The following is a 17,031-nucleotide window of genomic DNA, read 5'->3' as shown; positions in this document are numbered from 1 at the left end:
GAATACTGGTCAGAAGTATCTAGAAATCCCAGGTCTATGGCACGTCTGCCCTTCATTTTAAACCATCTTAAATATATCCTTATCATAGCCAATGCCCTCTAGTATTCTAAAGGCCTTTGTTGCATAAGCAATTTCTCCATTCCGTGGTGGTTTATCTGACAGTTTCCCATTTACCTTCTACCTATTATTGCGCTTGACTTTGAATTTTAAAACCCCGCTGTGGTTTGAAAAAGACTTAAAGGATCTTGAAGGACGAAATCAGAAGCCTATATTAACGATTACTAAAAACCTGCCAGAAAAGTAAGATTGTTTTCCTAGTGAGGCCAAACTGAAGGCTCAGGTGTAATCCAAATGCATTGTACAAATGAAGCTGATATCCTGGAAAAGTGTTTTATTTCACTTAACCCTCTGCCTGACTTCACCGTTTTGCTCTCACTCACTGAAGACATTGTTAGGATAATGCCTTTTTAATCTGAATACTGGGGAAATACTCCAACATTAAGCCTCATTTAGGCCGAATGAAAATTCATTTTCTTGCTGCCTTCTCTCTTGGCACCTTTGCTCAGCTTTAATCAAAAGCAACAGTGCCAGGCTATGCATCATACCTCTTGAGTGTCTGCACCTCTAGACGTTCTCTGTCCTTAGCGAGGACCACAGATGTTCATCCTGACAATGGAGAAAATCAGGGTGGGCTTCTTGGAGGAGAAAGGCAGCTGTTGATAAAACACACAGGGTGTCAGCTTAAATGACAGAGTTGCTTAAATATGCCTGCCCTCCCTCTTCATGAAATCCTTCCAGTTCCTAAGTGCCCCTCTTTGTCTCCCTTTTCTGCCACTTGTGACGTGTGTATTCCTAAGAGTCTGCTCAGTTCTGCTCTACAAGGCTGCCCTTCAGGGTTCAGTTTGACCAGATACCACAATAGTAATAGCTAACCCTTATACAAAGTGTGCCTTGTACCAAGAGGTGTTCTGGGTGCTTCACAAATAATAATCCATTTATTCTTCACAACAACCCGATGAGATCAATATTATTATTATCCCCATGCTACAGAAGAGGACACCGAGGCTATGAGAAGTAAGGTAAATTTGTCCAACAAATTGGGGCTCTGTGCTAAGGACATGCAGATATATTGTCACATGGTCTTTTCAACAGGTGGGTATTACTATTGCATTTTTATAAGCACGTATCCAAATCACATACCTAGTACATGTAGGAACTGGACCAATTTATTTCTTTATTTGACAGCTATTTAGTGAGCATCTAATATGTTCTGTAGGCATTGGTGGTTCAGTGGTAAAATTCTCGCCTTCTGTGTAAGAGACCCAAGTTTGATTCCCAGCCATTACAGTGGAGGCTTGCCTGTTCCTGTGCTGCTGAATAGGTTTCAGCAGGACTTCCAGACTAAGATGTACTAGGAAGAAATGTCTGACAATCTACTTCTGAAAATCAGCCTATAGCAATCTACTTCTGAAAATCAGCCTATAAACCCTATGGATCACAATAGTGTGATCCGCACTGATTATGGGGATGGCGCAGGAGCAGGCAGCATTTCTTTCTGTTTTGCATGGGATCACCACGAGTCTGAGTAGACTCTTTGGCAGCTAACAACAAAAACAACAACATATTCTGTGTTCAGCGCTACGGATACAATAGTGAGAAAACCTGGTCTCTATGTCATGAGGCTCTCCATGGGAGAGGTAGACATTAATCAAATGATAGCACAATTAAAGACATTGTTACAAGGTTGGATAAGAAGATAGGGTACTTGGAGCCAGGGCGGGGGGTTGGATTGAAATGAGGGTGGGTGGGGATGTGTGGAGCTTTTCTTTCAAAGGAAGGGGAGTTTGATTTAAGATGGGAATGAAAAGTGGGCCCACCCAGGGGAAACCCAGGTGGTAATGGGCAGGGGGCTTGAGGAACAGGCAGGGAACAATATTTAGCGTATGCACAGGCCTTGAGGTGGAGGACGCAAGGTGAGTCTGTGGCACTGAGCAAGGCCAGTGTGAGTAGAATGCAGAGAGCAAAGGACAAAGGGGGAAGGATACCTTGAAATGAGGTGGAAGAAACAAGACATTTTGGTTCATCTGACCCTAAAGCAATGTCTTAACCTGGTGGCACAAGCAGTTTGCACTGGACTACTAACCTAAAGATTAGGGGTCAAACCCACCCAGCAGTTCTGCAGAAGAAAGGCCTGGCAATCTCCTTCTGTAAAGATTACAGCCAAGAAAACCCTATTGAGCAGTTCTACTCTGTAACACACGGAGTTGCCACGAGTCAGAATCAACTCAAGGACAATGTGGTTGGTTTTGGTTTTGTTTCCACTGGCCACACTCTTGGGACTCTGGTGGCACAGTGGTTAAGAGCTCAGGCTGCTAACCAAAAGATCAGCAGTTTGAATCCACCGGCCGCTCCTTAGAAACCCTAGAGGACAGTTCTACTCTGTCCTAAGGGGCGCTGTGAGTCAGAATTGACTCGACGGCAACGGGTTTGGCCACACTATTACTGTAGGCTCTTAACAGCAACTTCTGCTTTTCACGGTCTTTGAAACTATTGGCAAAAAGCTTGTTTTCCAAATTTCTGAAACCTGGCTTTTGTTGCAGACATACATACTTTCAAATATCCCTGTGCTTTGCTATTGCTAACGTATTAAATCAGGGCCGTATTTGCAAAGGAAATAATGCAGGTGAAAATCCTCGTAAACAGTGAAGTGCTTTGCACACATCTGTGTCATTATCCTTAATAATGGGGCTCGTTTTAGATGATGCATGAGCCTCTTCCCAGAGTTTATATATGTAAAGTGTTCAAAATGCTGCCTGGCTCCTGGTAAACAGTGTTAACTATTGGTTTTACTGTTATGCCTCCCTTTTTTCTTTCCCCAGGCCTGGTCTGAGGAGGACTAGTGCATCATGAAATGGTTTTATGCATCCCTGCCTCTCTTCTCTTTCAGGCCAGAACAAAATCTGCTTCATCCCGGGCATGGTGGGACCCATATTAGAGATGACACTCATCCCCGAGACAGAGCTCCGGAAAGCCACCATACCGATCTTCTTTGACATGATGCTGTGTGAATACGAAAGGAGTGGGGATTTCAAAAAGGTAAAAAATGAGCCTGGAAACTCAGGCCAGCATCTCTAATCCCCAGCCCATTTCCCCATAATGATATCCTTGTTCCATCTGCCTGAGCGTCATTCAGAGACTTGGCCATTGGAGAGAGACATTTATTCATGTGCCTGGAATGAGCTGGAAGATTGGATTTGGTTAGTATTCTATCATGCGTTTCTGCCCGAGGCCAAGATTAAAAGGAACTTTCTTGCTGTGTATCTGTTTGACCCCTTGCTCAATAGTATAAGGATCCTGCTTCCCTACCTAATAGTTTTCTAAAGGTATTAAAAGGGTCTCCCCCTTCCACTCGCCCCAGTCTTGCACCCAGCTATGTCTAGCACTTCATCTTCTGGGATAACTTTGAAGATCTAGAAAAAGCTGACCTGCACCAGGTGTCATACTTGGCCGTGCATCAAAGTTGACAGCAAATGGGATTAGAGGTGTGGCACTCAGGAGGGACCTGTGTGTCTGACCTGGGAATGGGAGGCTTTGCCCAGCGTGGAGGGAGTGAGCAGCTACTGTAAAACTCAAAGGCCATTAGCCAAATATTTTCCTTGAAAATTCAGTGAAAGTCGAAGGGTGAGACCCTTTTCTGAGCCCAGTCACACTAGAAGCTTCTGGCAGTGCAAGAAGCACCCATTTTCATATAGTTTCCTGGTAAAGTTCAGTTTAGGGCAGGGCTTCAAACCAGTTCTTCCCAATTCAGTCATGGCTGAGGAAGTGACACTGGAAGAGACTTGAATTTTAAAAATTTGGTGACCCAGAACAATAACTGGAACGGGAAAAATTACGGGCCAAAGCCCTGCTAGGAACTTAATCTCCTTAGAAAATAAGGGCAGCATACACGTTGCATAGCGACCAAATCTCCTGCCCTTCAGATGTTGCACAGAGTTGGAAATGGTGGTGTCCCATTCAAAGATGGTGACCGATTGTGCTGCTTTGAACGTGCATCACTCTCAGTCCTGGCAAGAATCCAGTCTCACACATCAGGCTCCTGAAAGAGCTAACTACGCCTCTTCCAAGTCTCCCATTCCAGGGCTTTGACCCATAAATTTTCCCAATTCAGTTATGGATGCAGATCACCCAAATTTTAAAAATACAGGTCTGTTCCAGTGTTGCTGTGTCGGCCATGGCTGAACCAGTATGAACCAGTTCAAAGCCCTGGTTTAGGGAGGCTGGTCTCCAAGCCCTGTTGATACTGCCATAGTAGTTTCCCTTAGATCTCTCTCTACAGTCCTCTCTGCCCTGCCTCTTCACCTGGTTTCACTTCTAACTGGACTTAACTACCAGCAGCAGCAGCATTCTGCCTCTCATTCCATAACATATCTCGCCACCAAGTAATTTTCCTTAAAGCAGTAGGAATCTTATTCCTCACTTGCTCATTAATTCCTCTTTCAATAAAGTCCAAGCCCTTTAGCCTGCAATCGAGGCTCTCCCCACTCTGGTCTTTTGTAGACCTTTTCAGCCGTTATCTCCCACTTTTCCCCCCACCTCACCCCATCTCCAGCCATTCTCACAACTCGCCCGAATTGTTTTATCTTGGTGGATGTTCTTCATGTGTGTCTTCTTCATGCTACCTCTTGGTAACATGCACAGTTCTGCCTGCTTTCTAAACTCCTACTGATCCTGCAAAGCCCATTCCAAATGTGTCCTTTAACAGATCTATTCCCATTCCATTTATACCTCTCTAATGTAGGATTATTATGTACTGCCTTGTCTTATATTCATTTCTGTGCATTTTTCTGCATCTTCACATCTTCATCTAATGATAAGAATGATGACGATCATCATAACAATGACTGACATTAATTGGGTGTTTACTAATATGTCCTTTGTTGTTGTCGTTAGCCCTGACTCATAGTGACCTCAGACACAACAGAACAAAATGCTGTGCCATCCCTGTGATTAGTAGCAGATTGAACCGTTGTGATCCATAGGGTTTTCATTGGCTGATTTTCAGAAGTAGATTGCCAGGCTTTTCTTCCCAGTTCGTCTTAGTCTTGAAGCTCTGCAGAAACCTGTTCAGCATCATAAGAATATGCAACCCACCCCTGAAAAACAAGTGGTAGCTGCACATGAGATGTATTGGCCAGGAGTTGAAGCCACGTCTCCCACATGGAAGGCAAAAGTTCTACCACTGAACCACCAGTGTCTCATAATATGGCCAACACTGTGATACATACTTTCTATACATTATTTCATGTAATCTCATTACAACCCTGAGGTAGGTAGCATTATCACCCCCATTTTAAAGATGAAAAGACTGAGTCTTATAGAGGTTAAAATCACTTGCCCAAAGGCACACATCAAGAAAGGGGTAGAGCAGAGGATGGAACACACAGGTCACTATGATTCCAAAGCTCATGCTTGTGACCACTCACTCTCTGCCATCTCTACCATCACAGTAGATGTTGACTGAATAAAAGGCTAAATGGCATCCTCTGGAGCAAGGCTTTCTCAAAATATTTTCCATGGAACACTGATCCAGCAAGATGCTCTAGGGAAGAGGATTTTGAGGTTAAATACCATTAGGAGTCACTGAGTATTGTAACCTCTTGTGGCAATCCTCAGTTCATGTTGCCATAGTCAAAGGGTAAGACATTCTGTGGTAAACCAAAATAAACAAAACAAACCAGTTGCCATTGAGTCAAATCAACCCAAGGCAACCCCGTATGTCACAGTAGAAGTGTAGAACTGTGCTCCACAGGGTTCTCAATGGCTGACTTTTTGGAAGCAAGTCTCCAGGCCTTTCTTCTGAGGTGTCCCTGCATGGACTTGAACTGCTGACCTTTTGGTTAGCAGCTGGACAGACACGTGACCTTTTGCACCACCCAGGGACTCCCCACGGTATAATTTCTCAAATTTATTTGTGCATCTCGTGGATCTGCCATTCTACCAGTCACACTTTGGAAAAAATTGTTCTAAGCAGAATAGAATAGATGACTAGTTTGCTGTGATCATGCCACTATGAGAGAGTCTTCTCTCACCTCTTGGGGATTGTGGAGCTCTCAAGTCTGAAAGGACAGCGACCAGGTGCTGCCCCCTGCAGGGAGCCTGAAAAGAAATCAGGCTGAGGGGTTCAGATGGAGAAAGGGAACTTATTCGACATGGCGGGCCAGGGGGTGTAGAAGATGAAACCCTGCATTAAGTGTCTGAAGGCAGTTTGGAATCTGTTGCCTTTTTAAGTGGGGAGCAAAGTCAGTGAAACTTGGGAATATGTGAAAGGGCACACCGCATGCGATGAAGTGTATCATACTTAACCCAGATCAGCACTCAGTCCTAACGGTGTGAGCACTAGCAGGGCTTAGAAGATTTTTGGGAGAACATATGTGCAAAAGAAACATTCCAAGGACTCACTAGTATTCGATGCCCTCAAGAGAAACAAGACCCGGTCATTGTCTGGAGTAGGAGTATGATCTGACAGCTGTTGTGCTTGGTGGCCTCTTTAGAAACTTGACTTTAAGTGTGAGTTTCCTTCCATAAAAAACAAAACAAAACAAAACAAAAACATTTTCCGTCGAGTCTACTCTGATTCATGGTGACCCCATGTGTGTCAGAGTAGAACTGTGCTCCACAGGGTTTTTAATGTCCTATTTTTCGGAAGTAGATCACTAGGCCTTTCTTCCAAGGCCCTCTGAATCGACTCCCGAGGACGTGCACCCGCCTGTTTTCCATGTGTAGGGTCATTTGGGGGCCCCTCACTCCAGGCATGCATTCATTGTGAGCGTGTTGCACAACTGCTACTCTTTGCCGCTCCCTTATCAAAAGGGACAAGACAATCAGGCTGACTAATGGGGCATTTTCCCACGTGAAAACCAGCTGGTGAATTTGGTGGGAGCTCAGCGTGGCTGTTTAGTTCAGAATAAGCATCCATGGTAGGGGAGGAGGCAAGGCCCCACTGAGCCCAAGCAGAGCTGATGGCCAGATGAGCTGCTGGGAGCTGGAATCCGGGAGGCCTCATGTGGAAACTGGACAAGTGTGCATGATAAGAGAAGAAACAGGAACCCAGAGAAAGGCAGGCTTTACTTTCTAAAATTCAGGTTCCTTAAAGGAAATAGCATAAGCAGGAGGAAAATTTAGCAGGGCCTTTGCCCCCAGTTCACACCAGGCCCTTTGACCTTGTACCCAATGTCTTGCAGTTCTCTTGCTTCCATGTAGTCACATAGACTTTTCCTTTGATCTCTTCCTCTGAAGAGCTCCTAGTCACCCTTCAGTGGAGGCCTCCTTTTTTCTGGAAAGCCTTTCCTGACCCCTGGGTCATTGGTTCATCAGCTTTGCTCAAGCTGGATGTACATGGGCTGGAACTAGGAAAGGAAGGTGTTAGACCCTGAGGGCTTGGGAGGGCTCCCAAGAACTCTCTTTCCTGTTCTGGGTTTCTTTTGCAACCTAATTGCCAGACTGCCCTGTCCTATCCTCCAGTCCAAACTGCAGAGAGACTTAATGGCTTTGACTGAAAACCTTTGCACCTCGTGAGTATAACCCTTCAGCACAGACCATCCCAGGGGTCTCTTCCTTTGCCTAGAAGTGGATGGCCTGTCACTGCTACACTCCATGATCTTCTTGGTGAGGCTGTAGGTGGGGAAGCTTCAGCAAGGGAGACGTTGACCACAGTGTGCCTGGCGTGGCCAGGGTGTGCCCCAGACAGTGTTAAATTCATCTCCCCCAGCCTGTGTGGAGCTCCATCATAGCACTCGTCACATGGAGCACAGAGATCTGCATACAGGCTTCTTTCTCCCACTAGATTGTGAGTTCCTGAGGGCCAAAGTCAACTCTCTCGTCTTTGGACTCCAGCACCTGCCAAGTGCGTAACACGTATGCAATAGGCACCATGTCAATGTTCCTGGGATGATGGGGTCCTTTAGAACCCCTCCCTCTCCCCATATTTCAGGCGAAGAGCCTTGGCACAAGGAAGGATTCTCTAGAAAATGTTCAGGATAAGGAGAGTTGCTGCCCACTGCTTGAGTAACCCCTGTCTTGCTACCAATTCTTTGTGGAGGGAGGGGCTGTGGGCTTTCTTGATGAAGTTGGTGGGAAGGAGTGGGGGTGCCTGAGGGGTAGAAACTAAGGGGAGTAGTTACATGTGGGGCAAATTATAGAACAGAAGTGGAACAGAGTCTGAGCCCTTGGCAGACAGGAGATCCCAGAGAAAACTCCTCCCTCAGAGAAGGGAGAAGTAATAGCATTTGACAGCAGCACCTAGAACACAGTAGGAACTCAGTGATTGCTTGTTGAATAGTTAAAGGTGTAGTTCTCAGGTTTGGCACATTTCACTGATGTGACTGAGTTTTGGCATGGAGTAAGCTGGCTATTTAAATGGTTTAGAACATAGTGTTGTGGGCAAAGGTAAAATCAACAAATACATATTGAGCACCTACAATGTGCTGAACACTGTGCTTTGGAGTCAGATAGACTTGCTGCTTGTAAGCTGAATGACTTGGAACAAGTTATTTAACCTCTTTCAGCCTCAGTTTCTTCATCTGTAAAATGGGCATCGTAAGACCATTACTGATTCCTAAACTCAAGCTCTTTGGGGGATGAATTGGAGCAGGCAGATCAGATAACTCAGAGGAAGTCAGAAGGCTGCACTGATTCCCGCAGGCCTTCCTTCTCACATGACACTATCTTTTCCAGCTTCCTCCCAGTTCTATTTATTCCAGGACAGCTAGCAGTCCACTAACAAAGGAGATCAAAGGCCAACTTAGCAGTGGCCATTTGATCTTTATTGTCTGTCTGACAATCTAGGCCTGTTGCACCATATGCGCTCTTCCTGTGTCAAAGTCCAAATGGTACCTTGGAAGAAGTGCCCTTATTCCCAAATTTACACTTTGGCAGGCAGGGGCCAGGCTGCTATCAGGGGACCAGATAATGTTCTAGGGAAACGAGATGATGAAAAGAGCCCACGTGTTCCAAAGATGAGGCAGCGGACACAATGCGGGGAAGGCACACTGCTAATGTGAGGTCCATCTGAGGGCATTCTGCCAAAAGAGGGAGGCCCATTCCTGAATGGAATGACTCCTAGAGTTCACCCTCTTTCTGTTGTTCACCCCCCTTCTGTTAATTAGGCCTGTTTAAGGTTCATATTGGGCCCCTGTAACACCAGACTTCTGCAAATGTAACTTGTAGATAAAAAACTGGCTGCCGTTGTGTCCATTCCCATCATGGTGACATTCCCACCATGGTGCTATAGAGTAGAACCGCTCCATAGAGTTTTCTTAGCTGTAATCTTTACAAAAGCAGATCACTAGGCCTTTCTGCTGTGGTACCGCTGGGTGGATTCAGCCCAACAACGTTTAGGTTAACGGTCAAGGGCAAACCGTTTGCGCCACCCAGGGACCTAAGCATGGATGTTGGTGTTGTGTGTCACTGAGTCGATTCCAACTCATAGCAACCTCATATGACAGACTAGAACTGCCCCATAGGGATTTGTAGGCTGTTATCTTCACGGAAGGAGCGCTGGTGGTGCAGTAGTTAAAGCACTTGGCTGCTAACCAAAAAGCAGGTGGTTCGAATACACCAGCTGCTCTGAGGGAGAAAGATGTGGCAGTCTACTTCCATAAAGATTTACAGCCTTGGAAACCCTATGGGGCAGTTCTGCTCTGTCTTATGGGTCGCTATGAGTCAGACGGCCATGGGATAATCTTCACGGGAGCAGATTGCCTGGTCTTTTCTCTCATGGAAGGTTCTAACTGCCAACATTTCAGTTAACAGCTGAGTGCTTAACGATTGCACCACTAGGGCGCCTTTAACCTGTGGATAAACCAAAACGAAAGAAAACCCATTGCTGTCAAGTTGATTCCAACTCATAGCAACCCTACAGGACAGAGTAGAACTGCCCCATAGGGTTTCCAAGGAGCAGCTGATGGATTCGAACTGCCGACATTTTGGTTAGCAGTCGAGCTCTTAACCACTGTGCCACCATACTCCTCAACAAATATCCTCCTCCCGGGAGTGGGATAAGAAATCAGGGAGTCCATGATGTGGTACAGTGCCTAAGCTGTGCCTAGTGACAATGTAGGGGTAAGGCTGTCACAGTGACATGGAAGAGTGTATGGTTGCGAGGGGCTTCTTGTGTTGGACGCTCAGACCTACCCTAGCTTAAGTTCATACATCCTTTGAAAATCAAAGCAAAGGTCCTACTTTGCCTCAGTTTCCTCATTTTTAAAAAGAAGATGATGATACCTATCTCAATAGGCTGTTATAAAGATTAAATGAGATTAGGGTGCTAATGATGATGGCAATGACAACACAATAACAAGGGCATAATGATATTTCTAACAATTATTGAGCACTTACTGTGTGCCAAGTGTCATGCTATGCCTTTTACATATATATTCCCATTTACTTTTCAAAGCACAGCTATGGAATAGGTACTGCTTTTCATTTCCCTTTAATAGATGAGAAGACTGAGCCTCAGAAAGGTTCAGTAATACTCATGCACCAATCTTCACTGCAGCACTATTCACAATAGCCAAAAGGCAGAAACAACCCCCACGGCCATCAACAGGTAAATGCATAAACAAAATGTGATATGTGCATAAAATGAGCATTACCTTGGTGGCACAGTGGTTAAGAGCTCAGCTGCTAACCAGAAGGTTGGCAGTTCGAATCCACCAGCTGCTCCTTGGAAACCCTATGGGGCAGTTCTACTCTGTCCTAGAGGGTCACTCACTATGAGTCGGAATCGATTCGATGACAACAGGTTTGGTTTGGTTTTTTACAAGAGAAATGAAGTCCTGATACATGCTATAGCATTGGAAACATTATGCTGAGTGAAATAAGTCAAACACAAAAAGGCGACTATTGTATGCTCCCACTTGCATGAAATATCTAGACTAGGCAAGTGCATAGAGACCAAGCTCTTAGTGGTTACTTGGGGCGTGTGGGAGGGAAAGGGGGATAGTATTGTTAGGGGGCACTGAGTTCCTGTTGCGGGTGATGGAAAAATTTGGAAATGGCTAGTGGTGATGATTGCAGAGCATGATCAATGTAATTAACGTCGCTGAATTATACACATGAAAATGACTGAAGTGGCAAAACGTTGTTATACATATTTTACCACAATAAAATAAAATAAAAAGAGAAAGGTTTTGGTAACATGCCCATGGTCATACTGCTGGGAAAAAGTCAAGGCAAGCAAGACTCAAACCAAAGCCGTATGATGCCAAAACCTTCCTTATAGCCACTTCCGAGCACAGTACCTGGCACGGGAAGGGGAGCCCAGTTCTCACCCTGGACCTGTCTGACTGCGACCTTAACTCTCCAACCCGCCCGAGGGCTCAGGCACTGCAGCATCATCTCTGCACATTTCCTTACCCTGTAATTTCCCTCCTGGAGGGCTCTTTTGTGACCCTGAGACAAGTGCTTATTTACCCCATCCATTTCTTCTCCGTTCCAAAGAAAAGTTCATCTCCCGAGGAGGAACCGTGCCAGCGTTTCCCCGTGAACCACTCAAGAAAGAATAAAATGCTGGTTTTCTCCCCAGAGCTGCTTTCCAGCAACATTCAGCAGCAATAACAGTACCATTAGCAGTAATAGTAAGAAGACAAGCTAACATAGTGCGTACTTGAGCGTATGCACTCTGTTAGTGCTTTATGTATAAAATCCCATATCAGAACTACCTTATGATATAGATACTACAATTATGCCCATTATATTGGTAAGAGCTCAATCCGGCCCACCACCTGTTCTTGTAAATAAAGTTTTATTGGAACACAGCCACACCCATTCATTTACTTAATGTCTATGGCTGCTTTCGTGCTACAACAGCAGAATTGTATGACTCACAAAACCTAAAATATCTACTATCTGACCCTTTACAGAAAAAGTTTGCCAACCCCGATATAAATCATGAAACCTAGGATTAAAAAGACCTAGTAGCTTTCCTGAGATAGTGAAGGGCATAGAGGAGGGATTTAAAACCAGGCAGCCTAACATCAGACCATACTCTTGTAGTTCCTCAGCTGTATTTCTTCCTGCCCCAGGCTTGACACAGTACACATCTCTAAGCATAATGACCCCACCCGTCCACCACCAAGGACTTTAGATAACACTTAACATATACAAACTACAAAACATCACATAACAAAATATGCATAATATAAGGGACATGACCCATTTGCAAACAGCAGCCCAGACCCTCACCACACTGGCTCTGCTCTAGGTTTCCATTCTTATTTTATTTCTTGACTCCTCTGCTCTAGGTGAACTGCTCTCCTGATTTTTCTCCACATTCCCACCTCTGCACCTTTGCTCACTCCATTCCCCTCACCTGAGTTCCGTTCCTCACCATATTTATCAGAACCCTATCCGTCTTCCCAGGCCTGGTTTACCTCCTTCAGTAGATCTTCCCCAATTGGTGCAACCTACAGGAAATTCTTTCTCACCTGAGCTGTATCAGCACAAACTTCCACTCCCTTCCTTTAGCGCTTAGCACACACAGTGGGTAACAATGACACCATCGAAAATATGGGAACCAGGGGGAAGAGTGAATCTCGTTTCTGCCTTTTCATCACCTAAAGATTCCAACTGAGGCATTGGTGGTTCAGTAGTAGAATTCTCACCTTCCATGTGAGAGACCCGGGTTTGTTTCCTGGCTGATGCACCTCATGTACAGCTACCTCCTATCTGTCAGTGGAGGCTTGTGTATTGCTATGATGCTGAACAGGTTTCAGAGGAGCTTCCAGACTAAGACAGGCTAGGAAGCAAGGCCCAGTGCCTACTTCTGAAAATCAGCCAATGAAAACCCTATGGATCACAATGGTCTGATATGCAGCCAATCATAGGGATGGCGCAGGACCGGGCGGTGTTTCGATCCATTATGCATGAGGTCGTCATGAGTCAGGGGCCCTAACAACAGCTAACAACAAAACAAAGATTCTGACGAAACAGGGCTTGATCCTTTATGCACCGAAAAGAATCTGTTAAAAGGACCCTGCCAGCCACCTGAGACTTTAGATGGATCACTTAAACTCTGAGCACCTTCTTCATTTGTAATTGTAACTGACATTTACAAAGGGTTGTGCCAAGCTGGGGGCTGGCTGCCTTTCATGCATTATCACATGGAAAGGCAATCCTCATGGACTGTTGTGAGGATTGAGTGTAAAGAGCCTGGGTTTGGAGCCAGGAGTCCCTGACTGAGGGCTGCCTTGACCTTGATAGCCTTTGCCAAAGCCCTCTTCCCTTGTCCACGTACCAGTATCTTTTTGAGTGGTAAGATGAGAAAGGGGGTTGACTGAATGATTTGGATGGACTCTTCAGGGTATGATATTAAGACAAACTGTTTCACATTACAGCCATGTAAGGAGACATAGTATGGCCCTTCTAGAAAACATGTTGAGTAAGCTGTGTACTCCACTGGATAAAATGTTTTGTAACATTGAAAGTAGGGAGACAGAACATTCTCTGGCTTCAGTGCAACAAGATCTGGTGGGACTGTAGGTTCGTACTTGCTTTCTGGTCACTTATCTCATCGGGTCTCTGACCATTACAGTTGTCACCAATCGTGATTCTCTGCGGTCTGGCATTTGTAGTTGTCTTATGTATATTTTTCAGGGTTTTTTGTTTGCAGGTAACAAAAATCCAAATCAAACTGGATAATATATATATATATACACACACATATATATATACACATATATATATCACACACACACATATGTATATATATGTATATATGTATGTATATTTGAAAAGGTAGTTATCAGCTCATGGTCCATATAAATGAGACAGCTTCAGGTATGGCTGGATCCAGGGATTTGAAATTGGTATCAGGTCTTAGTCTCTCTCCATCCCCTCCCCTTCCTTCCCTCTGTATTGGTGTCATTCTCAAGCAGATTCTCTCATTGTGGTCATTCCTGGAGGCCTCAGGCTTACCAACTTCCATCTCTAAGTTGAGCAGAAGAATTCTTTTTGGTAAGAGTTCCAACAAAAGCCTTACTGGCTTGGCCCAGGCCTTTAGTAATCCTGGGGCCTGGGAGATGAAACATACTTATTAAGAGCCAGGCCTGTGTTGTATATCCATACCTGGACCTAGAGGGGTGTGATCAGCTCTTCTGAACCCCACGGACTGAGATTAGGGAAGATGTGTTTACCAGAGTAAAAAGAAAGCAATTCTGGACAGGCAGAAATAACAGCTGTCCAGGATAGCAAGCCATTCCCTGAAGATGGAGTGCTCTTTTGCATAACTTCATGCCCTTGCACATGCTGAGTCCTCCACTTGGAATGCCCTTTTCTTTTCTCATCATCCTGCAAAAATTTCTACTTGATCATTGAGAGCAAGCTCCAATGACATGGGCCCTGAGAAGTCTGCTTGACACCTCTCTCTCCTTCCTCCTTCTTTATCTCTGTATTGCGTATGCCCCCTTCTCTTTGCTCCAGCATGTATTACCTGTTTGGCCTCCTCCCATTTTCTGGATGCTTCTAAAAGGCACATAGGTATCAGGTTCCTCTTTGCATTCCCAGTTCCCAACACTAAACCTGGGATTTAATAGATACTCCCTAGAATTTGGTTAAAATAATGAGTTGAATAATTTCATCATTAGACCTTCTAATATCACTGTTGTTGATTTTCATCTTCTTCTTCAGTTTGAAAATGAGATCATCCTCAAGCTGGACCATGAGGTGGAAGGGGGCCGAGGAGACGAGCAGTACATGCAGCTGCTGGAGTCGATGTAAGTCCAGTGCCCAGTCTGGAGGGGCCTGAAGCTGGTGTGGCTCTCTCCTCCTGTAGAGATCAATCTGAGGTTCATAGGTATTGGGGAAACTCCATTTTTGGATGTAACCTCACATGTCTCCCTTGAGTAGCTGTTTCTTTGATATATATGGAATGAGCCAGAAAAAAAGAAAATTTGCTATGTTTAAAAGAGGGAAATATTCCTCCAAAATGTCCACTTTCATTATCTCTTATATGTGGAATAATTGTTGCTATTTTTTTCTTTTTTAACCTTTGACAGATAATGATCATGACCAACACTCACTGAGTACGTGCCGTGCACCAGATACTGTACTAAGTGTTTTATATATATTGTCTTATTTTTCCCACTTACATACTTTGATCTACGTTCCACAAAGGTGGCCCCTGAGGTTCAGGGAAGTTAACTGCATTGTCTAAGGAAACACAGCTAGTATGACTCCAGAACCCAGGCTCTTTTCATACTTCCTTGCCACCTCCTAGACACCAGGTAGGAAAAAAAGAGAGAAAAACACAAAGGGAGCTTTACGTGTGGAGAGAGGAAACCCCACTGTTGGTCTGGCCTGGGGGATGCAGTGGACAGCGCCTGAGAGCATAGGACCTGGAGTCAGGACACTGGATTTTAATCCTGGCTTAGCCACTTACCAGCTGTGTGGCTTGGGACCAATCATGCAACATCTATGTCCTCAGTATACCCTTCCGTATAATGGGAATATTAAATCACCTGTGGTTATTCTAAAGACTGAATAATTATAAAGCATCTGGCACAACAACAGGTAAATAATACACTTTGATCCATCAGCCTGACCCCAGTTTCCATCTCTGACAGCATGGTAATCTCCCCTTTTCTCCCCATAAGCCCTGCTCCCGAGGTTTGGGAACGTGGCTCAGACATTCCAGATTTCCCCCTAACTGTATATTCCCCAACTCTGACTTTGGATTCTTTCCCCAACTCTTTTCTGAATATTTTAACTTTAATAACAAATGAAAGACTTTGCTCTAAATGAATTAAGAACCTAAATGTGAAAACTAAAACCATAAAATTCTTAGAAGATAAAGCAGGAGCAGTGGTGTCGGGCTTAGCTTTTAACAATGGATTTTCTAATATAATAACAAAAGTGCAAGTGCAGAAGACAAATAAGTGGGACCTCATAAAAATAAAAATAAAAAATTATTCATCAAAAGACTTTACCAAAAAGTGTGAAAAGACAAGCTACTGACTGGGAGAATATCTTCAGAAACTATACATCTGATAAGAATGTAATTACCAAAATATATATAAAACTTTGACAACAACAAAGAGACAATAACTCAATCATAAAATGAGCAAAGGATTTAAATAGATGTTTCACCAAAAGGACATTCAAATGGCCACCAACAAGATGTTCAACGTCATTAGCCTTCAGAGAGATGCAAATGAAAACCACAGTGACATACCATTTCACTCTCAATAGGATGACTAAGATTAAACAAGACAAAACAAAACGAAAAAACAGAAAGCAACAAATGCAGACAAGAATGTAGGGAAATTGGAACGCTTATCCGCTGCTGGTGCGAATGCAAAATGGTACAACTGTTGTGGGAAACTGTTACGGTTCCTCAAAATACTAAAAATAGAACTACCATTGTTGTTGTTAGGTGCCTCAGGTAGGTTCCAACTTATTGGGACCCTATATACAATAGAAGAAAATACTACCCAGTCCTGCACCATGCTCACAATCACTGCTATGTTTGAGTCCAGTGTTGTAGCCACTGGGTCAGTCCATCTCGCTGAGGCTCTTCCTCTTTTTTGCTGACCTTCTACCTTACCAAGCATGATGTCCTTCTCCAGGGACTGGTGCCTCCTGATAACATGTCCAAAGTACATGAGACAAAGTCTCACCATCCTTGCTTCCAAAGAGTACTCTGACTGTACTTCTTCCAAGACAGACTTGTTCGGTCTTCTGTCAGTCTATGGTATATTCAGTATTCTTTGCCAGCACTGTAATTCAGAGGTATCAATTCTTCTTCAGTCTTCCTTATTCATTGTCCAGCTTTCGAATGCATATGAAGTGATTGAAAATACCATGGCTTGGGTCAGGTACACGTTAACCTTAGTCGTTAAAGCGACATCTTTGCTTTTTAACAGTTTAAAGAGGTGTTTTCCAGCAGATTTGCCCAATGCAATGCGTCATTTCATGTCTTATCTACTGCTTTCCTGGGTGTTGATTGCGGATCCAAGTAAAATGAAATCCTTGACA

The 17,031-nt window shown here is 44.3% G+C and overlaps 1 protein-coding gene across 4 annotated transcripts in view; it reads left to right on the top strand.

Moving 5' to 3' along the window:
- The window catches only part of DOCK2 (dedicator of cytokinesis 2), a 548,036-nt gene that overhangs the window by 460,431 nt on the left and 70,574 nt on the right, over nt 1-17,031 (top strand). For all 4 annotated transcript variants that reach the window (XM_004371215.2, XM_023726512.1, XM_023726513.1 and 1 more), the window contains 2 exons: nt 2,948-3,096; nt 14,686-14,771. In XM_004371215.2, the coding sequence (XP_004371272.1) occupies nt 2,948-3,096; nt 14,686-14,771 (235 nt within the window). The remainder of the gene's footprint in view (nt 1-2,947; nt 3,097-14,685; nt 14,772-17,031) is intronic.

This window comes from Trichechus manatus, unplaced genomic scaffold (assembly GCF_000243295.1).
Source record: "Trichechus manatus latirostris isolate Lorelei unplaced genomic scaffold, TriManLat1.0 scaffold00011, whole genome shotgun sequence".
Lineage (NCBI taxonomy): Eukaryota > Metazoa > Chordata > Mammalia > Sirenia > Trichechidae > Trichechus > Trichechus manatus.
Note: the sequence above shows the minus strand (reverse complement) of the source record. Positions and strands in the feature narration are given on the sequence as shown.